The sequence below is a fragment of the Oryctolagus cuniculus genome, chromosome 11, assembly GCF_964237555.1.
Source record: "Oryctolagus cuniculus chromosome 11, mOryCun1.1, whole genome shotgun sequence".
NCBI classification, from domain to species: Eukaryota; Metazoa; Chordata; class Mammalia; order Lagomorpha; family Leporidae; genus Oryctolagus; species Oryctolagus cuniculus.
The window spans coordinates 116819478-116841791 of NC_091442.1; the positions used below are offsets into that span (position 1 = coordinate 116819478).

The window sequence follows — 22314 nt, forward strand, 5'->3', positions numbered from 1 at the left end:
TCGGATGATGCTTGACTGAGTGAGAACGTGACAGAACAGGATCCGATACAGATCATCAGTCTGCTTCCATCAGATGGAAATAAACAAGCCGGACCACTGTGGGAGCCAGCAGCAAGCACAGAGCCTGACCCTGCAATTATCTGCTCACTGTGACACATCGCCCGCCACTGGACAGGGCGTGCTTCCAGAACCCGCTCCCAGCAGGCGTGCTGGAGAACAGAAAAGCAACCCCCTGACACACAGGGAATCGGGGTACCGGGTTTATGTTAACTGTGAAGGACACAGAATGACAGAACCATACCATGTCTTTTAATTTCTCCTATACTTCCTTGTATATTATTGAATTTAATCGAGTCTTCTAACACCTTTCTGAGGTTGTCACGTGAAACACCCACTCTTTAGAAGACAAAAACGGCCGGCGCCGCGGCTCACGTGGCTAATCCTCTGCCTGCAGAGCCGGCACCCCAGGTTCTAGTCCCGGTCGAGGCGCCAGATTCTTTCCCGGTTGCCCCTCTTCCAGTCCAGCTCTCTGCTGTGGCCTGGGACTGCTGTGGAGGATGGCCCAAGTGCTTGGGCCCTGCACCCACATGGGAGACCAGGAGGAGGCACCTGGCTCCTGGCTTCAGATCAGCGCAGTGCACCAGCTGTAGCGGCCACTTTGGGGGTGAACCAACGGCAAAGGAAGATCTTTCTCTCTGTCTCTCTCTCCCACTGTCTAACTCTGCCTGTCAAAAAAAAAAAAAAAAAAAGAAGACAAAACCAGGCTTCCAAGATGCGGGGTGCGCCGCCGAAAGCCGCCCAGCCCAACCAGCGGAGGAAGCAAGGAACCGTTAGGGCTTGACCTGGGTCATCCGGCCCTGTGTCCAGTGAGCAGGCCGCTGCTCCCGGGGACGATTTACAAACAGCTCACTCTCCCGCCCGGGTGCTCGGGAGAGCAGTTCAGGTGAATGATTGCCTGGTAAGCAAAGACCATGAAGGTGGTCAGCCAGCTCACGCCTCACGAACAGGGGCCCTGCGCCCAGGAAAGCGCCCTCGAGTATGGATCAAGAGGAGCCAGGCTCTCGGCATTTCAGAGGAGGAAAGTGATTAATGACATGCCAAGTTTATGAATCTATTATCTTTCCTTTCTCAATCAGATTCTAGGACTTACCCCGAAGACACCCAGTTGTCCCTGGGTAAAATAAAGGGCTCCGGCCTTAGGCGCCACAACTGTTGAATGGCAGTGGAGGTGAACTCCGCCAACGTCACATCAGGGCATTTAGGATGAGCCAAGACCTAGTCTATGACCTAATCTTAGCTCATCTAATCTCCTCAAAGCCTTTGAGGAAGGAACTATTACCTTCGGGCCTCAATGGATGAAAGAAGGTAGAGTTACAAAGAGACTTTATCTGAAAGGTGGAGTTACGTTCTTCCGCTGCTGGTTCACTCCCCAGCTGTGCTGGGCCAGGCCAAAGCCAGAAGCCAGGAACTTCATCTGGGTCGCTCATGTATGTGCAGGGGCCCAAACACGTGGGCCATCTTCCGCTGCTTTTCCCAGGCCATTAGCAGGGAGTTGGATGGGAAGTGGAACAGCTGGGACATGAACCAGCGCTCATATGAGATGCCGGTGTTGCCAGGGAGAGGCTTAACCCACTGTGCTACAACACCGGCCCCAAAATGGTGTTTTAGAGGTGGAAGAATTCTGGGTGATTTTTATTTTCTTCATCCATTTATCTAATTGCCCTAAGTTTTATTCAGGAAGGATAACAAGGGCATACACTTTTAAATTATATCATGTTTGGGAATAATTTAGGCAAATCATGCCTGGGAGGAAGGAGTACAGGCCAGAAAATGCCGAAAAGCAGGCTGCTTGGGGCCAGCGCTGTGGCACAGTGGGAAAGGCCACTGCCTGCAGTGCTGGCATCCCGTATGGGCACTGCTTCAAAAACTGTTTGCTCCACTTCCAACTCAGCTCTCTGCTATGGCCTGGGAAAGCAGTGGAAGATGGCCCAAGTCCTTGGGCCCCTGTACCCGCATGGGAGACCGAGAAGAAGCTCCTGGCTCCCGGCCTCAGACTGGTGCAGCTCCAGCCGTTGCAGCCAGCTGGGGAGTGAGCCAGCAGATGGAAAACCTCCCTCTTTCTCTCTGACTCTCCTTCTCTCTTTGTGTAACTTTGACTTTCAAATAATTAAATAAATCTTAAAAAAAAATTAAAAAAAGCTCGCAGAGGGTGGGCATTCGGCTGGATGGTGAGGATGTGGGCTGAGATGCCTGCACCCCACATCCCAGTGCCTGCATTTGCCTGCCCCCACCCCATCCAGGCTCCTGATTCTGACTTCTGGAGCCTGGCTGATGAGCAGCGATGATGGGTCAGGTGCTTGGGTTCCTGCTGCCAGGTGGGACACCTGACCCGAGTTCCCAGATCCCAGGTTCCACCCTGCCCAGCCCAGACGTTGCAGACATTTGGCTGTCAACTGAGGGGTACGTTTAGGAAGCTAACAGATATTTTTGACTGCCACTTAGGGTACTACTGCCATGTAGTGGGTAGAAGCTAGAGGTGCAGTTAAATACCCTCTTGTGCACAGCACAGTTCCCCCAAAAAATTATCCCACCCAGATATCAGTGGAGCCAGCACCTAGAAACCCTTCCCCCAGGCAACAGGGTGCCACTGCAGGGTATCAATAGTGAAGTCATTTACTGCTCAAATACCTAGGAGTGACGTCAATTACTGCTCTGGTATCTAAGGGGTGACATTGTGTACTGCTCAAATATATAAGGAGGGCTTTCTCCATGGCAGGAACCGGTCCAGGCACTAGGGGTACAGCAGTGAAGTAACAAAGCTGTGCCTTCAAGACGCTAACTCGAACGGAAATAGGCCACAGACCAATAAACTAATAAATATACCATAAAATACCAAGTGGTGGTGAGTTCTATAAAACAATCCCCTCTAAAACAGGGTTGTTTTAAAGAGTATGCGAAGCTTCCAGCGCAGTACTGATTTCCCTAAAATGAAAGATGGGCCCCAGGGAAAGGCAGCTGTCACCCGGGTGTTCAGAGAACAACCTGGGTGTGAGAGCAGGTGAAGCCGGGTCCCAGGAGGAGCTGGGGAAACGGGAATGTTGGGAGCCGACGGGGAGGCTCACCGAGCATGTGGACGCTGTCTTTAGACACTGGAGGGGGGTGGCCAATAGTGCAGGGGTTAAGACGCCCCTCGGGACGCCCACGCGCCCTATGCCACATCGGCGTCTCCGGGTTTGAATTTCTTTTCTGCTTCTGATCCAGCTTCCTGCGGAGGTGCAGCCTGGCCCAGCCCTGCTTCTTGTAGGCATTTGAGGTTTAAACTAATAGAAGATTCTCTCTCTCTCTAATAAATACATAAAATCAATAAACAAAACTAAAGCACACCTGACTGGCTAGAACTGGGGCTCCCACAACCCTCTCCGAGGGCTGTCAATCCACTGGAGTCACTCGGAGGCACTTTACTTACATGGGCCCGTGGATGATGAAGCAGCCACAGAGGACGCAGGGACCAACCAGGTGGAAGCGATGCTTGCTCGGGCAAGGCAGATGGCGAGGGCGGAGGGCTTCCTTGCCCTCTCTGGCTGTGCACTTCACGTGTCCTGCTATTCGGACGCTCTCCACACCTCCTGGCTGTTTATAGCGGCTTCGTTACACAGGCACGCCCCTGTCCTCCTAAGGGTGAGCCCCGTTTCGGCTTCTATCACTGGCTTTGAAACTCCTGAGTGACATCACACATCAAGCAATGTTTCTTTTCTTTTCTTTTTTTTTTAACAGGCAGAGTGGACAGTGAGAGAGAGAGACAGAGAGAAAGGTCTTCCTTTGCCGTTGGTTCACCCTCCAATGGCCGCCGCGGCCAGTGCGCTGCGGCCAGCGCACCACGCTGATCCGAAGGCAGGAGCCAGGTGCTTTTCCTGGTCTCCCATGGGGTGCAGGGCCCAAGCACTTGGGCCATCCTCCACTGCACTCCCTGGCCACAGCAGAGAGCTGGCCTGGAAGAGGGGCAACCAGAACAGAATCCGGTGCCCCGACTGGGACTAGAACCTGGTGTGCCGGCGCCGCAAGGTGGAGGATTAGCTTAGTGAGCCGTGGCGCCGGCCCAAGCAATGTTTCTTATCTGGATTCTTTCCCGCAACATTTGTTTTTCCATATAGCAATAGTTTGTTCACTTTAATTGCTGCATAGTATTCCGTTGTTGCTAATAAAGATGCCAACTACCATTTATGCAACATTGGGCTCTTTTGAATATTTGGTACTACGAATAATGCTGGTATGAACATTCGTGTACTGGAGGGGTAAAAAAAACGGGGAGGATTCAACAAGTGGAAACTGGCTAGGAGTGGGAGTGGGGCTTCAGACAGCAAGCCTGAAAACTGAATGGTCATTACGTTCAGTAATACCTTACTTCCGACAGTGACTCACCCTAGCTGAGAACCCAGGGAATGAGACACTGAAGTCATTAACCAAGGGTTGGTTCCTCCCAACATCAGGAGCAAGACAGGGTATCTGCTCCCCGCACTTTTATTTGCATTGCACTGGAAGGTCTAGCCAAGTAAGTTAGGCAAGAAAAATAAAGAGGCACCCAGACTGGAAAGGAAGAAGTAAAAATCCATCTCTTCTCAGATGCTTGGATCTTACATAGAAAATCTTAACTAATACACTTAGAGATTTTTTGCACGAATAAATACAAGATCAATATAAGATTACTTCAAAAAGATTGCCGGTGCCGCAGCTCAATAGGCTAATCCTCCGCCTGCGGCGCCGGCACACCGGGTTCTAGTCCCGGTCGGGGCGCCGGATTCTGTCCCGGTTGCCCCTCTTCCAGGCCAGCTCTCTGCTGTGGCCCGGGAGTGCAGTGGAGGATGGCCCAGGTGCTTGGGCCCTGCACCCACATGGGAGACCAGGAGAAGCAGCTGGCTCCTGCCTTTGGATCAGCGCGATGCGCCGGCCGCAGCGTGCCGGCCGTGGCGGCCATTGGAGGGTAAACCAATGGCAAAAGGAAGACCTTTCTCTCTGTTTCTCTCTCTCACTGTCCACTCTGCCTGTCAAAAAAAAAAAAAAAAAGATCACGAGGGGCCAATGTTGTGGTTAAGCTGCTGCCTGCTGCATCAGCATCCCATATGGGCACCAGTTCGAGTCCCAGCTGCTCCACTTCTGATCTAGCTCACTACTCATGGCCTGAGAAAGCAGTGGAAGATGGCCCAGGTGCTTGGGCTCCTGCCACCCACATGGGAGACTCAGATGAAATTCTTAGCTCTGGCTTCAGCCTGGCCCAACCCTTCCTGTTGCAGCCATGTGGGGTGTGAACCAGCAGGTGGAAGATCCGTCTCTCCCTCTCTGTGTAACTCTGCCTTTCAAAAAAATAAATAAACAAATCTTAAAATGCCCACACAACCAGAGCTAGGCTCTGCCTTCCAAATAAATGAACAACATTTAAAAAAATTGATTTATTTATTCGAAAGGCAGAGTTAGAGAGGCAGAGAAGGAGAGAGAAAGAGTTGTTTTCCATCTGCTGGTTCACTCCCCAAAAGGCCACAACGGCTGGAGCTGCGCCAATCTAAAGCCAGGAGCCGCCGGCGCCGCGGCTCACTAGGCTAATCCTCCGCCTAGCGGCGCCGGCACACCGGGTTCTAGTCCCGGTCGGGGCGCCGGATTCTGTCCCGGTTGCCCCTCTTCCAGGCCAGCTCTCTGCTGTGGCCAGGGAGTGCAGTGGAGGATGGCCCAGGTGCTTGGGCCCTGCACCCCATGGGAGACCAGGAAAAGCACCTGGCTCCTGGCTCCTGCCATCGGATCGGTGCGGTGCGCCGGCCGCAGCGCGCTGGCCGCGGCGGCCATTGGAGGGTGAACCAACGGCAAAGGAAGACCTTTCTCTCTGTCTCTCTCTCTCACTGTCCACTCTGCCTGTCAAAAAAAAAATAAATAAATAAAATAAAAATAAAAATAAAAATAAAGCCAGGAGCCTGGAGCTTCTTCCGGGTCTCCCACGTGGGTTGCAGAGGCCCAAACACTTGGGTCATCTTCCACTGCTTTTCCCAGGCCACGAGCAGGAAGCTGGATTAGAACTGGCGTCAATATAGGTGCTGGTGTTGCAGGTGGTAGCTTTACCTGCTATATCACAATGCCAGCCCCCCACCTCTGCCTTTAATCTTTGGGAAAAAATGTAGTACTAGCAAACTTTTGAACTTATTTGCTAAGTTGCTTATTAAATTAAACAATCAAAACCAAGCGGCTACATATATATCTTTTTAAAAATTTATTTTCAGGACTGGCACTGTGGCATAGTGAGTAAAGCCACTGCCTGCAATGCTGGCATCCCATATGGGCACCAATTTGAATCCCAGCTGCTTCATTTCTGATCCAGCTCCCTGCTAATGTGCCTGGGAAAGCAGCAGAAGATGGCCCAAGTGCTTGGGCCCCTGCAACCATGTGGGAGACCCAGAAGAAGTTCCTGACTTCACATCCGCCCAGCTCTGGCCATTGTGGTCATTTGGGGAGTGAACCAGCGGATAGAAGATCTCTCTTTCTCTCTCTCTCTCTACCCTTCCGTAACTCTGCCTTTCAAATTAAAAATAGATCTTTAAAAAATTTTTATTTTTTATTTGAAAGGCAGAGAGAGACCATGAGTGCTGTCTTCCATCTACTGGGTCACTCCCCAAATGCTTACAACAGCCAGAGCTGGGCCAGGCCAAAGCCAGGAGCCTGAAACTCAATCTGAGGCTCTCATGGAGAGAGGCAGGGATCAAGTACTTGAGCTATCACCTGATATGCACTGGCAGGAAGCTGGAACCAGACAGAGCCAGGAGTCTGGCATTGTGGCACAGCAGGTTAAGCCACTGCCTGCAATGTGGTATCCAACACTGGAGCATGGGTTCAAGGCTCGGCTGCTCTGCTTCTGATCCAGCTTCCTGCTAAGGCACCTGGGAAGGCAATGGAAGATGGCCCAAATACTTGGGTCCCTGCCATCCAGGTGGGAGACAAGGATGAAGATCCTGGCTCCTGGCTGGGCCAACCTGCAATTGCGGCCATTTGGGAAGTGAACCAGAGGACAGAAGTGCTCTCTCTCTCTCTGTCACTTTGTCTTTCAAATAAGCAAGATAAAATGAAAAAGAGGAAGAGGAGGAGGAAAAAGTAGAGGAGAAGGAAAGAAAAAGAGGAGGCGAAAGAGCCGCAACGCAGACACCCCAATCTAAGTTCCAAGTGGTGTCTCGACCCACTGTGCCGAGGGCCCGCCTCTAACACGCCTACTGTTCATGTTGGGTCCTTGGCACGTTATGCAAGCCACACCTCCCCTGAAGGGAGTGTGTTCACCTCGCCCAGGAAGACTGGCACCGGGGACAAGCACGGGACTCAGAAGACCTCTGGCCTTCTCTGAGTGACCAGGAACGGTCACCTAAGCATTCTGGACCTGTCTCCACTACCGCGGTCCAGCCCGGAGGCCTGGAGTGGCAAACAAGACACCAGACAGCAGAGTTTTATAGACTACAAAGCAATATGCAAAGATTAATCACTAGTATTCCCATCTGCATGCCAGTGCTGAGCAAGCCCCTGTCACTAATGCTCTCAATAAACGTTTGTGAAACAAATTAACAGCTCAAATGTTTCAGGAATCCAGATCAATGAGAGCCACAGCCTAGAAGCCTCCGCTGTGCTACATTGATCTCACATGATGTGGGAAGACTTCGCTCTTACAGCATCACTGCTTGTTTAGTAAGGATCAGAACTGACTTATTAAAATTCAGGGTTGTCAAAACGCCTCGGACTGACTCTTCTTCCTGCTCGGATCATTTTTCTGTCTATTGGCACTTCCACCACACAGCGGACAGAAATGAGGGAGCTAACAAGCTGTGGATCAGTCAATTTTGCAAGTTTTTATGAGTGCCAAGAAAGGCCTCAGAGAGATGGATGTCACTTTGTGTCTTTGGTTTCAATTTCAACTGATACTGAGAAGTGCCAGCTTTATTCTCTGGCCAAGAAATATTACAACATACAGATGACAAAGTTTAGTATTTATTTGAAGGAAGGAAAAGTAAAAGAACATAATTTCACCAAAACACTCCCTAGTCCATTCTTCACTTTTATAGATAAGAGTGCTCCGGGGTAATGCTCCACGTTCAAGCCTCAGTCCCTAGTCAGACTGTTCACTGAGTCCAAAGCTGCTCTCTTTCTTCTTTAACTGGGAACACATTCCACGAGGCATTCCTGACCACGAGCAGCATACAGGCAGCAGGCCGACTGCAATGCCCTCTGGTGGTTTAAAGATCTCTTCATATCAACAATTAAAAAAAAAAAAAGAAAAGAAAAGAAAAGCAGGGACTGGCATTGTACCACCATCCCAAATGCGCTCTGGTTGAGCCCAGCTGCTCCACTTCTTTTTTTTTTTTTTTTTTTTTTGACAGGCAGAGTGGACAGTGAGACAGAGAGACAGAGAGAAAGGTCTTCCTTTTGCTGTTGGTTCACCCTCCAATGGCCACCGCGGCTGGCCCGCTGCAGCCGGCACACCGTGCTGATCCGAAGGCAGGAGCCAGGTGCTTCCTCCTGGTCTCCCATGTGGTGCAGGGCCCAAGGACTTGGGCCATCCTCCACTGCACTCCCTGGCCACAGCAGAGAGCTGGCCTGGAAGAGGAGCAACCGGGACTAGAACCCGGTGTGCCGGTGCCGCAAGGCGGAGGATTAGCCTAGTGAGCCGCGGCGCCGGCACCACATTATTATTATTATTATTATTATTTTTTTGACAGGCAGAGTGGACAGTGAGAGAGAGAGACAGAGAGAAAGGTCTTCCTTTTGCCATTGGTTCACCCTCTAATAGCCGCTGCGGCTGGCACGCTGCGGCCAGCACACCGCGCTGATCCGATGGCAGGAGCCAGGTGCTTCTCCTGGTCTCCCATGGGGTGCAGGGCCCAAGCACTTGGGCCATCCTCCACTGCATTCCCTGGCCACAGCAGAGAGCTGGCCTGGAAGAGGGGCAACCGGGACAGAATCCGGTGCCCCGACCAGGACTAGAACCCAGAGTGACGGCGCCACAAGGTGGAGGATTAGCCTAGTGAGCCGCGGCGCCGGCCCACCACATTATTTTTAATATCCAAAAAACTGGAAACAACCTAGGCAGCCCATCAAGGGAAGTCTAACTAAATAGCGATACACTCATAGAACATAATTCTATGCTGTACCTAAAACCATTCCATAGGTTTTTATTGACATTAAATTATATTTGGGATGAAATAACCACTCATTTAGCCATATTTTGATCCCATTTAAGAAAAACCCCAATTTGTAATATATCTGTGTATAAATAAGTTTAAATTAAGATTGAACAGATATATTGAAATATTAGCAAGTTTTTCCAGTTCCCGTTAGGAGGGATATGCATATATATATATATCTTCCTCCTTTTCATTATTTTTGTAATGACTGTATTACTTTTGCAAGGAAAAAAAATTCTAGAGCTAAAACAAAAATCTGAAACCAAAATAGAAAGTACCAATCTTCCAAGTGGCATGAATCAGTGAGAGATTATTGGGTCTAACACCAGGAAGTCTGAATTCCTGTTTCAGACTTCTAATCCTGTGCTTCGTGATCTGGGCCAGACTTACGTCTCAATTTCCCACCTACACTGTACAGAGGCAATTAAAAGACATTTCACAAGAGACAAAATGAGTGCATTCCAAAAAACCCCAACACTATAAATGCTACACCTACAAACCAGTCACAAGTTAAAAATGAAAAAAGAGGATTTTCTCAATTTAAAACTTCTCCTGCACCTAAGTCTTCACTGTTCTTATAATTTCTAGTACACTAACGAAGCAAAATAAAGTACTCAGAGAAAAACCTCGACTAGTTTTCCACAAACGGCACTGGGAAAACTGGGCATCTCCATTCAAACGAATGAAGTTAGACTTCTTCTCTAGAACAATGCCAAAAGAAATAACTCAAACTGGATCAGATCTAAATGTTAAGACCTAAAACTATAAACCTCTTAGAAGAAAACATAGGGCAACGGCTTCATGACACTGATTTGGCACTGATTTCTTAGGTATTACACCAAGGCACACACCACGAAAAACAACCTGGGCTTCGTGAAAATTTGCACCAAAAGATACTTTCAGCAGAGTAAAAAGACAATCTATAGAATGGGAGACAATATTTGCAAATCATATATCTGATAAGGGGTTAATATCTAGAATATAGACAATTTCTGAAATTCAACAAAATTTGATTCGTTTCTTCAGAGAAGATACACAAATGGCCAAAAAAGACATAAAAAAGATGCTCAACACCACTAACCATTAGCAAAATGCAAATCAAAATGACAATGATTTATCATACTTATTAGGATGGCTACTATCCAAGACCAGAAAACAGCAAGTGTTGACCAGAATATGGAGAAACTGGACCACTTGTGCACTGTTGGAAGAATGTAAAATGGTAAAGTCACCTTGGCAAACAATATGGTAGCTCCACAAAAAAACTAAAAATAGGGGCTGGCACTGTGGCGTAGCAGGTAAAGCTGCTGCCTGCAGTACCGGCATCCCAAATGGACACTAGTTCAAATCCAGGCTGCTCCACTTCCAATCCAGCTCTCTGCTGTGGCCTGGGAAAGCAGTGGAAGATGGCCCAAGTCCTTGTGCCCCCGCACCCACATGGGAGACCTGGAAGAAGCTCCTGGCTCCTGGCTTTGGATCGGTGCAGCTCCGGCCGTTGTGGCCATCTGGGGAGTGAACCAGCAGATGGAAGACATCTCTGTTGTTCTCTGCCTCTCCTTCTCTCTCTGTGTAACTCCAACTTTCAAATAAATAAATAAAATCTTTTTTTTTTTTTTTTTTGATAGGCAGAGTGGACAGTGAGAGAGACACACAGAGAGAAAGGTCTTCCTTTTCCATTGGTTTACCCCCCAATGGCCACTGGGGCCAGCGCGCTGCGGCCAGTGCACTGCGCTGATCTGAAGCCAGGAGCCAGGTGCTTCTCCTGGTCTCCCATGGGGTGCAGGGCCCAAGCACCTGGGTCATCCTCCACTGCACTCCCTGGCCACAGCAGAGAGCTGGCCTGAAAGAGGAGCAACTGGGACAGAATCTGGCGCCCCGACCGGGACTAGAACCTGGTGTGCTGGCACCGCAGGCAGAGGATTAGCCTAGTGAACTGCGGCGCCAACCTAAATAAATAAAATCTTAAAAAAAAAAAACCCTAAAAAATAATCATATGATCCAGCATTTCCCCTTCTGGGTGTACTGTACCCAAAATGATTAAAAGCAGGGTCTCCAAGAGATATCTGTATATTCACATTCATAGCAGAATTATTCACAATAGCTAAACTGTGCAATAAAATGTTCACCGATAGATAAATGTGACATATACTTCTAATGAAATATTACCCAGCCCTAAAAAGGAAGGAAATTCTGACACCCGCTGCAATGTGGGTAAGTCTGGAGGTCTTGATGCGGAGTGAATGAAGCCAGTCACACAAAGACAAGCACTGTGCAATACTTATGTGAGGCCCCTGGAATAATCAAATTCCTAAGCAGAAAGTAGAATGGTGGTTGCCAGGGGCTTGGGCTCAGGTTACCAGGGGGTGAGAGGAATGGGGAGTTAGCCTCTAAGGAGTACAGGGTTTCAGTTTTGTGAGCTACAGAGTTCTGGAATGGAGAGTGGTGATGGTTGCACATTAGGAAGATATTTAATAACCACTGAACTGTATACTTAGACAAGATGGTACGAAAAAAAAAAAAAAGAAAAAAAAAAGAAAAACTCGACCAGGTTCTGGACTGTTTTGCAAGCGCCTGTTCGTGCAGTGAGGAAGCGGATGTGCAGGCTCAGACCTCGACAATGGCGATGACTCACAGGGAGCACACACTGCTCTCACAGGCTCTCCCTATAGAGCTAAAATGAAACATTCATGTTATATCCAATTTTTTAAAAGAATGTTTAAGATTAGATTTTGGGGCTGGTGCTGTGGCATAGCAGGTAAAACCGCCGCCTGCAGTGCCAGCATCCCATATGGGCGCTGGTTTGAGACCTGGCTGCTCCACTTCCAATCCAGCTCTCTGCTGTGGTGTGGGAAAGCAGAAGATGGCCCAAGTGCTTGGGCCCCTGCACCAGCATGGGAGACCTGGAAGAAGCCTCTGGCTCCCGGCTTCAGATCGGCTCAGCTCCTGCTGTTGGGGCCAACTGGGGAGTGAACCAGTGGATGGAAGACCTCTCTCTCTTTCTCTGCCTCTCCTTTTCTCTCTGTGTAACTCTTTCAAATAAATAAATAAATCTTTCAAAAAAGATTAGATTTTAAATTCTTAAGAGTACAGGACTTTCACCTTCTTCCTTCAGACCAAACCGTCAGGTAGGACAGGGTCCTTCTTTGTCACATGACCCAGCAGCCTGGGGCTCTTTCTGCTCCACTTCAACATTTGTTCAATCCAGAGGTCAAGAAGCTTCTGGACTTAATTCAAACGACTGTGCAAATAACAAAGCATCATCCTCTTCAACTTTGCCAGCGCTGTTTTCTTCCCCTGCCAAGAAGGTCCTTTCCCCACCAGTTGGTGGATCTCCTGGTTCATGTTACACAGTCCAAGACGGAGTTAGGCCTGGCCTACCCACGTTCCGAAGCAACTCCTGAACAACACATTGCTCATCAGAACTCATCCAGTGGCAGAATTCTAAGCTGCTATTGTCTGTCTGACTCCCCAGCTGAGCAATGAGCTGGATGAGAACAGAGATTGAATACTGCTTATTTGCATAATCCTAGCAATCGGCATAGTGTTTGGATATGGTAGACAATCAAGAACAACTTTTGAATAAATGAATAGAATGTCAGAGCATGAATTTGCAATTTAATAATAGAGTCCTCCGTATGATAGCCATGTAGGGAACGACCTACACAATCAGCCGTCCTGTCAATGAGTGCTACAGAAACTGACGCAAAACAGGAATGAACACACATGAAACAATCATATGGGTGACGCTATTAGGGTAGATAATTTGGTGATTCCTTTAAAGCAAAGAAATAATGGATCTTTAAAGGTTAAAAAAAGTTAACTAGCTAGCAAAACAATACATACTTCAAAAAAGTAAAATAACCAATCTTATGAAAAAGAAACTCCAAAAACTGATAATCAAGCAAGAAAATACCAGAGTATGAACATTCTAAAAATACGTCAGTTTTTAAATTAGCAAATAGATTGAGAAATGTTGGCCCTGTCTTTGTCCAGAAACACAAAGCTGGGGGCTTACAGTGAGCAAGACCTTCTGCTTTCTGACGAAGACCCATTTCCTGCCCTAACAACCTCCGTCTAGAGGAAGACACACAGGGATACACAGTCCTCTGTGAGTCCAAACACAAAGGGCAACGATAGACAGATGCACAAAACATTATGGGAGGGGCCGGTGCTGTGGCATAGCAGGCCATGTCTCCACCTGCAGCACCGGCATCCCATATGGGCGCTGGTTCTAGTCTTGGCTGTTCCTCTTCCAATTCAGCTCTCTTCTACGGTCTGGGAAAGCAGTAGAAGATGGCCCAAGTCCTTGGGCCCCTCACTTGTGTGGGAGACCTGGAAGAAACTCCTGGTTCCTCACTTCAGATCAGCTCAGCTCCGGCCATTGTGGCTATTTGGGGAGTGAACCAGCAGATGGAATTCCTTTCTCTGTGTCTCTCCCTCTCTCTCTCCGTTTCTCTGCTCATCAAATAAATAAATCTTAAAAACAACAACAACAAAAACCATTATGAGAGTCAAAGCAAAGCGCCAGAAAGGCTGCCAGGAGTGGTGGATGCCAGACCCGAGTAGGAATTCCCTGGGAGTAGCAGGAGGAGATTCCCAACAGGCCAGAAAACAGACACTGAGGCAAGAACCAGCCCTGGAGTGGCTGCATGTTTCCCAGCGAGCCCTGTGGCATCACGTTGGGGTACAGACTGTTCATTAAAGAACTAACCACACCGTTTCGATCACACAACTCCCAGGGTCCTAACAGGGAACCACACCCTGGCTTAGACGGCTTGCTTTCAAGGACATTTGAAGGATGCAGTGTCGCAGCGGAGAAAGTTTGGGGATCGGCCTTAGTTTTGAATCCTAACCCCGACTGACGAGGCGTGTGAACTGCAGATAAGTTACTTTGCAAGCCTCAGCTACCTCCCCTGTTAATGGGAGTGAAATCCGCACATCTGGAGTTTTATTATGAGGACATCCAGATGTATGTGAATCAGCTGTCACTGGCACTTAGTAGGCACTTTACTTACCCATTCTCGGGCTCTGTGATTAGATCCACACTGACTTCTCCTTCCCCTTCTACATCGTTACCAACTGGACCCCAGAGGCTGGCCTCCACAGGCCACGATCTCATAAAGATGGCACACATTCCGGGGGTCTCTCCTTGCTGAGTGCTGGCCTAGGCTCTGGTTCCACTCTCCCTGGATCCTCACACCATCTTTTGATTTCTCTTTCAGTCTCTAATTTTTTTCTTTTCTTCTAAAAAGCCCCTGGGAAACTTTCTGCTGGCCCACTGATTTCAGGGGTTCTCAGGGGTTAACAGTATGCCCCACCGAGAGCAGTAACCCAGGCGCCGGCGCTGTGGCGCAGCGGGTTAACGTCCCGGCCTGAAGCACCGACATCCCACATGGGCGCCGTTTCTAGTCTCAGCTGCTCCTCTTCCAATCCAGTTCTCTGCTGTGGCCTGGGAAAGCAGTAGAAGATGGCCCAAGTCCTTGGGTCCCTGAACCCACATGGGAGACTCGGAAGAAGCTCCAGGCTCCTGGCTTTTGATCAGCACAGTTCTGGCTGTTGTGGCCAACTGGGGAGTGAACCAGTGGATGGAAGCCCTCTCTCTGTCTCTGCCTCTCCTCTGTGTAACTCTTTCAAATAAATAAATAAATCTTTAAAAAAAAAAAAAACAGTAACCCAGAGCTTTTCTTCTTTTTAAAATTTATTTTTATTTATATGAAAGGCAGAGAGATAGACGAGAGAGAGAGAGATCTCCCATCTGCTGGTTCACTCCCTAAATGCCCCCAACAGGCAGGACTGGGCCAGGAAAGGACATGAGCTTGGGTCTCCCAGCCGGGTAGCAGGTGTCCTGAGTTCTTGAGCCATCACTGTTGCCTGCCAGGGTATGCATTAGCCGGAAGCTGGAATCAGAAGTGGAGCCCAGACCTGAGCCCAGGCGCTCTGATGTGGATGCAGGTGTCCCAAGCAGCAGGGTAAATGCTGTGCTAGGTGCTGGCCCTGCCCAAGGTCATTTCATTTGTTTAGTAGCAAAACCCTCCGGGGTCTCAGCCACATTTCTGAATACACACATATCCTACAAATGAGCCTTCCTATCTGATTCCGATGACATTCAACATGGCCAGCAAGTAATTCACCTGCCCAGAGAACGGGCCTTCCTGGACTTGTGGCCCTGGGCTCCATGACGTCACTACTCTTCAGCTTTTTTTTTTTTTTTTTTTTTTTTAAATTTTTTTTTGACAGGCAGAGTGGACAGTGAGAGAGAGAGACAGAGAGAAAGGTCTTCCTTTTGCCGTTGGTTCACCCTCCAATGGCCGCCGCGGCTAGCGGGCTGAGGCTGGTGCACCGCGCTGATCTGATGGCAGGAGCCAGGTGCTTCTCCTGGTCTCCCATGGGGTGCAGGGCCCAAGCACTTGGGCCATCCTCCACTGCACTCCCTGGCCACAGCAGAGAGCTGGCCTGGAAGAGGAGCAACCGGGACTAGAACCCAGTGTGCCGGCGCCGCAAGGTGGAGGATTAGCCTAGTGAGCCGCGGCGCCGGTGATATTCTTCAGCTTTTCAAAAGATCAGGGTGAATCACGAGCTGGGTCAGTGACTCTTTTTGTGACTGAACCAATACACATTGTACTGATTAACAGGTAGGTGTTTGAATACTGAATAAAACATAAAATTGATAGATTGACTTCTCAAAAACAGAAGTTAAATCTAGCAATTTTATGTTTTATTCAGTATCCAAACTGAATAAAAAAAAGTATTCAAGAAGCCATTCACTGACTGAATGGCTCTCATAAATGCTCACAATTTAAACAAATCAAAAGAGAAAATACTGCCCAAAGTAAAACCAAATGTTTTTCTTGGTTCGCCAGCATTTATTAAGCACAGATACAAGGGGTCTTCATGGAAAATTGAATTAGAAGTTTATTTTGAGGAAAAAAAATGAAATTCATGGTTTTTCCATAATACACATTTTCCACAAATTTTCTGAAGTGCCTTTGTGTCTTCCGCATACTGTGCTAGAGGTTTACACACAATACACACACCCCTACCTCACTTAATCCTGCAAAAACCCATGAGAGGTGATCGTTTCCAGTCGACAGAGGACCCAGGCTCACAAAGGGTAAGCGGTTCGTCTGCAGCCACAATGTGAAGAAGTGACAGAATGAAAACGGGAACCCAGGCCAGGCTCAAAATCCAGAGTGCCTGCTACTGGACACAGTTGCACGACTTAAACAGCTGTCTCCCTACTAACACTGATATGACACTGTCTTTGTAATATTTACCTAGCTCTTCTCACGCGAGAGCAGCGTGCTAAGTGACGCATGTGTACGAGCTCACTGAATCCGCGCGGCCGCCGGCAGAGGCCGTTTACAGGGCCAGGCTTTCCATTTTACGGCTCAGGAAACGGACTTTCATAAAAGCTCAGGGGTTGCTTTGTTTCCACATCTGGTAAGGAGTAGGGCCAGTGTGAACTTATTTCTAATTCCAGAACCCACACTCTTTTCAGTTTTTAAAAAAAGATTTATTTTAGGGCTGGTGCTGTGGTATAGTGGATAAAGCTGCCGTCTGCAGTGCCTGCATCCCATATGGGCGCCGGTTCGAGTCCCGGCTGCTCCACTTCCAATCCAGCTCTCTGCTGTGGCCTGGGAAAGCAGTAGAGGATGGCCCAAGTCCTTGGGCCCTGCACCCGCATGGGAGACCAGGAGGAAGCACCTGGCTCCTGGCTTTGATTGGTGCAGCTCCGGCCATTGCGGCCATCTGGGGAGTGAACCAGCGGATGGAAGACCTCTTTCTCTTTGCCTCTCCTCTCTCTGTGCAACTCTGACTTTCAAATAAACAAATAAATCATTTTTTTTTTAAAGATTCATTTACTTATTTGAAAGGCAGAGTTACAGAGAGAGGGAGAGGCAGAGAGAGAGAGATAGCCCACCCACAAATTCACTCTCCAAACAGCTGAGATGGCCAGGGCTGGGCCAGGCTGAAGCCAGGAACCAGGAGCTTCATCCCAGTCTCCTACATGGGCGGCAGGGACCCAAGCACTTGGGCCATCTTCTGCTGCTTTAGCAGGGAGCTAGATAGGAAGGGGAGCAGCTGGGACTTGAACTGGCAGCCGTATGAGATGCCAGTGCTGCAGGCAGTGGCTTAACCTGCTGTCCCACAGCTCCGGCCCGGAAGCCCCATTCCCTTAAGCATTACTCTAGACTGCAGGAAACTCAACTCCGATCCTGGGTCCCACCAGGCAAGTCATTTAAAAGTTTTGTCTCAATTTCCTTGTTAATTAAATGGGGGTATTGCTACTTGTCCCTACCTATTTCACAGAGACACTGGGATTATAAAACGAGAACATGAATAAGCTTTAAGAAGGGAAATTGCTTCATAAATCTAGATGTTGCCACAAGTTTCACTTAGATCTTCCCATCCCATGATCATAAAGGGACTGAGCTGACATCACCAGCTCTCAAACATCCTCTGAAGTGGGCTGTGTTATTATCAGCATTTATCAAAGAGCTGAGACACGGGAGATGACTAAGTTGCTACTGGTGACAAAGAGGGGAATAAGACCCAAATTTCTAACTTCCACTGCCTACGTTCTCAGGGTAAAGACTTTCACATCTCAAAACTACTGTAAAACAAACAAGAGTGGAAACATGAGTGGTTTTCAATAAGTTCATGGAAAATGTGTATTATGAAAAACCATACATGGATTTTAACAGGGGCCAGCGCTGTGGCATAGTGGGTTAAAACCCCTGCCTGCAGGGCCAGCATCCCACATGGACGCTGGTTCAAATCCCAGCTGCTCCACTTCCAATCCAGCTCCCTGCTAAAGTACCTGGGAAAGCAGCAGAAGATGGCCCAAGTGCTTGGGCCCCTACACTATGTGGGAGACCCAGAAGAAGCTCCTGGCTCCGGCCTGGCCCAGCCCTGGTCATTGTGGCCACTCGGGGTGAACCAGTGGGATGGAAGACCGCTCTCTCCATCTTTCTAACTGCCTTTTAACTCTTGCTAAAATGAAGATGATTCAGCAGGCCAGGCTGTGCGCTCAGGCCCTTGGCTGGTGAAGGCACTGCTGTTAACTGGACCTCAGTTGGAGTAGCAGGACACAAGGAACATCCAGAGAAATAACCTAAACCAGATGTGTGCTCTCAAAATAAAAAGCCTCCATCAAAAGCTTATAAAAGGTTGTAATATTCCGGAGCCTAAACAGGGTTTTTGCTCCCCCATTTTGTTATTTATTTTTTGACAGGCAGATTTAGACAGTGAGAGAGAGACACACAGGGAGAAAGGTCTTCCTTTTCCGTTGGTTCACCCCCCAAATGGTTGCTATGGCTGGCGCGCTGTGCCAATTCAAAGGCAGGAGCCAGGTACTTCTCCTGGTCTCCCATGGGGTGCAGGGCCCAAGCACTTGGGCCATCCTCCACTGCACTCCTGGGCCACAGCAGAGAGCTGGACCGAGAGAGGAGCAACCGGGACAGAATCCAGCGCCCCAACCAGGACTACAACTCGGTGTGCTGGCGCTGCAGGCGGAGAATTAGCCAAGTGAGCAGCAGCGCCAGCCCCATTTTGTTATTTTTAACAATTGCTTGCAAACCCAATGTAACAACACCTTAATAAAGAGCAACTTTCGCGACAGTCTTTTGTGCTGACAATTTATTGGGGCTTACATGGATACACACAAACCTCAAGTCTTTTGCAATGGAAGAATGGATTCCAAATAAATACTGAAAAAAACTATGTCAAACACTAATGAATAGGTGACATTCAAAAATAGTTTAAAAGAGAATCATTTGAGATTAACAATCTTCATTGCCTTCCCCAAAAATAAATAGTTCATGTACTAAAGAAGATACGTCTCCTTAAGCAGGAGAAAAAAAGCCTAATAAAAGTAAACTCATGCCCACGGCACGTATTATTTTTGGGGGAGAAAATGACAAGACAAAGACATACAAAAGCATCGGATGAGAATTATATGTTGTTTCATTTGTCCCAGAGCCTGGGAGAGAGTTCAGGGAAAGCAAAGAGCTGGTAAATTTCAGAATAACTTCAGATGGGAAAGATCACACACCAGAGTCAGAGTCCGGCTCCCTTAAGAAAACCAACAAAAACCCCACAGACTCATTTTTAGATTTTCAATCATGTTTTCTTCCCATATTAGTCTACCCTCCACCTCAAAATCCAACCAGACGTCGAATATTCTGAGTTGGCAATAAGTCCAGCTGGCTGGACTCCGTTTCCCCCTTGGATGCCTTTCAGGCCAGCGAGGGTAGGACTTGTGGTGGAAGAGCCGGAACAGAAGGAGAATCCCTTCTCTTCTCAGAAGGAAACCCCTGCCGGGGCCTCTCAGGGCCTGCGCGCACTCTTCAGCCCCATGACGGTGAAGGTGGCAGCTGTCAGTTTCTCATAAACGAGGAACATGAGGGCAGCCGTGAGGACCGTCTGCAGCAGCTTGGCTTCAAGGCCTTTGTAGAGTCCCATTATCCCAAAACGCCTGGAAGGAAAGAGGTTTGAAAAAGCAAACGGTTTTCTCTGTAGAAGTCAACTCCTGCATCAAGACGCGCCACCAACGGCTACTCTGCAAGGCTTATCCTTGGAATCAAAGGGAGCAATGCAGGTTTTACGTTTCAACACAGACTTCTGTTGGCGAAGCACTTCTTACCTTTAAAGACGTGTGGAGACTGATAAAAGCTGAGTACTCAGGAGCCATCTGCACTGTGTTCGTATTCCCCACTAATTAGCAGAAAGCTGACAATATCCCACCGGTAGGACACAGATCCTAAAGTCTCCTAAAACCATATTAATGCCAGAATCTGAGATCTAAGAACTTCCAGATCTTGACTTTACCACTTTCCCAGTTCAACAGTGGTAGGAAAACTGCCATTTTAGTCTCAGAAAGAAGGTGGCGTGGTGAAGTGGATTAAGGTGCCCACAATGCCAGCATCTCGTGTGAGTGCCAGTCCAACCTCCGGCTGCTCCACTTCCGATCCAGCTCTCTTGTGTCTGGGAAAGTGGAGGAAGATGGCCCAAGTACTTGGGTCCCTGCAGTCACGTGGGAGACCTGGATGGAGTTCCAGGCTCCTGGTTTCAGCCTGGCCCAGCCCCAGCAAGGATGGCCATTTAGGGAGTGAACCAGCAGATGGATGATCTCTCTCTCTGTAACTCTGACGTTCGAACAAATAAATAAATCTTAAAAAAAAAAAAAAAAAAAAAACCATGGAAAGACACCAAAAGCCTCCCGATCTCAGAATTTCTATAAATTTGACCCTCTACCCCAGGGTTCTCAAATTCAGCATGGTACCCCAACCACTCGAAGAAGATTTCCAAGTCAAGTCTAATTGCAGAGATTCTGCATCATTAAGTTTGGGATGAGACTCAAGACTGCATTTCTAACAAGCTTCCAGGTGACAAGGATGATGGCGCCAGCCCTGAGACCCCACTGCTCTCAACTGGGAGGCGAGGGCTTTGGGAAAGCCCGGAGTTAGAGGAAACGACCTCTCCACAGCTACCGGCTGAAAGTGAACTCCCAGGTACCAGCCCATTAGCAACTCTGGGACTATAAACAGTGTGCAGATTGGGACATTAATCGGTGCTCCATTCAAAAACAACATAAATTCATACACCTAATGTATCTGATGTATGAAAGCCCTCTCTGGGGGAAGACTGTGTGATACACAGGAATAAAAAGACTTGACCCTGAACTTCTAGTTCACGGACTAATCTGAATTAGGTTAACCCAAGGAATTCCCCTTCAGTGCTCCTCAAGGCAAGGTACACCCGCATTAGAAGCACCAGGGTTTGCTTAGAAATGCAGATCACCAGGCCCCATCCAAGACAGGAAGCACGGATGTGCACTTTAAGAAGTACATCAGCTGATTCTTAGCCACACACACTGGGAGAGCCTGACACGGTAATACTGTGCTATGCATTACGGTAGCCACTAATCACGTGTGGCAATCAAAATTTTTAAAAACATGAAATCTAGTGTCTTGGTTATACTGGGCATATTTCTTTCTTTCCTTTTTGAAGATTTATTTGTTTAAAAGTCAGAGTTAGAGAGAGAGGTGCAGAGAAAGAGAGAGAGAGAGCTCTTCCAGCCACTGCTTCACTCCCCAGATGGCAGTAGCCAAAGCCAGGAATCAAGACCTTCACCCGGTTTCCCATGAGGGTGGCAGGGAGCCCAAACACTTGGGTCACCTGCTGCTGCTTTTCTCAGACCACTAGCAGGGAGCTGGATCTGAAGTAGAGCAGCTGAGACTTGAATTGGCACTGATAAGGACAGCTGGCGTGCAGGCGGTGGCTTTACCCTCTACGCCAGCGTATTTCACAAGCTCTACAGCCACATGCGGGTAGCGGAGACTCTGCTGGGCAGTACAGACACGTCCATGAGTGCAGAGCACTCCGACTAAGGCAATGAAGGCTCCTCATTCATGACAGTGTCCCCGCGTTTGAACATCTGGCTCTGCCTCTGCGTTGGGCAAGTCACTTTGTTTCTCTAAATCTGTTCAGTGATCTGTAAGGTGCGAATATAACCACTAATATCCACTCAATATCCATTGAGTCAGAATCAGATGAAAGAGGAGAAAACTCACCTTTGAAAACTGTATACGCTCAAAGAGTTCCACCTGACATGACTCTCTTAACTTTCTGATTACTACATCTTTTCTAACCTTTCCCAGTGCTGGTAGAAATAGAAACTGGCATCACTTTTCTTGGGTCACAATTTGGCACTAATTTTTAAAGTTACAAAATGTCAAATTGTTGTATGTTCAAACTCTTTGGCCAGGTAATTTCACACACAGGAACTTTCTCTACAATTATAACCACTCAGGTGCACAAAGCTAAATTTACGGGCTATGCACGCAGCAACGTTTGCAAAGGCAGAAACCACCAGAATACCCATCAGTAAGTGCTCTGGTAAATAACTGCTGGCACGTTATGTGACAGGACCCAGGCAGTCACTGGACAAAAGGAGTCCACACATACTGAGATGTAGGGACGTTTGTGATTTTTGTTAATAAAAACCTAAGCTGCATACATGTTACGCATATGTTTTATGCAATGTTCTGGAAATAGACTCCTTAACAGTGACTACCTTTTGGAAAAGGAATAAGGAGAAACACAGAAGATAAAA

At 48.2% G+C, this 22314-nt stretch overlaps 1 protein-coding gene across 7 annotated transcripts in view; it reads right to left on the minus strand.

Moving 5' to 3' along the window:
- The window catches only part of SLC25A17 (solute carrier family 25 member 17), a 96400-nt gene that overhangs the window by 24109 nt on the left and 49977 nt on the right, over nucleotides 1-22314 (minus strand). For 4 of the 7 annotated variants that reach the window (XM_008275178.4, XM_008275179.4, XM_051834055.2 and 1 more), the window contains one exon: nucleotides 18822-19674. The exons of 1 other annotated variant lie outside the window; for it this stretch is intronic. In XM_008275178.4, the coding sequence (XP_008273400.1) occupies nucleotides 19527-19674 (148 nt within the window). In that variant the 3' untranslated portion in view covers nucleotides 18822-19526. Of the gene's footprint in view, nucleotides 1-18821; nucleotides 19970-22314 lie in introns of those variants that run through there. 2 more of the 7 variants (XM_017350926.3, XM_017350925.3) reach the window with 2 other exon arrangements.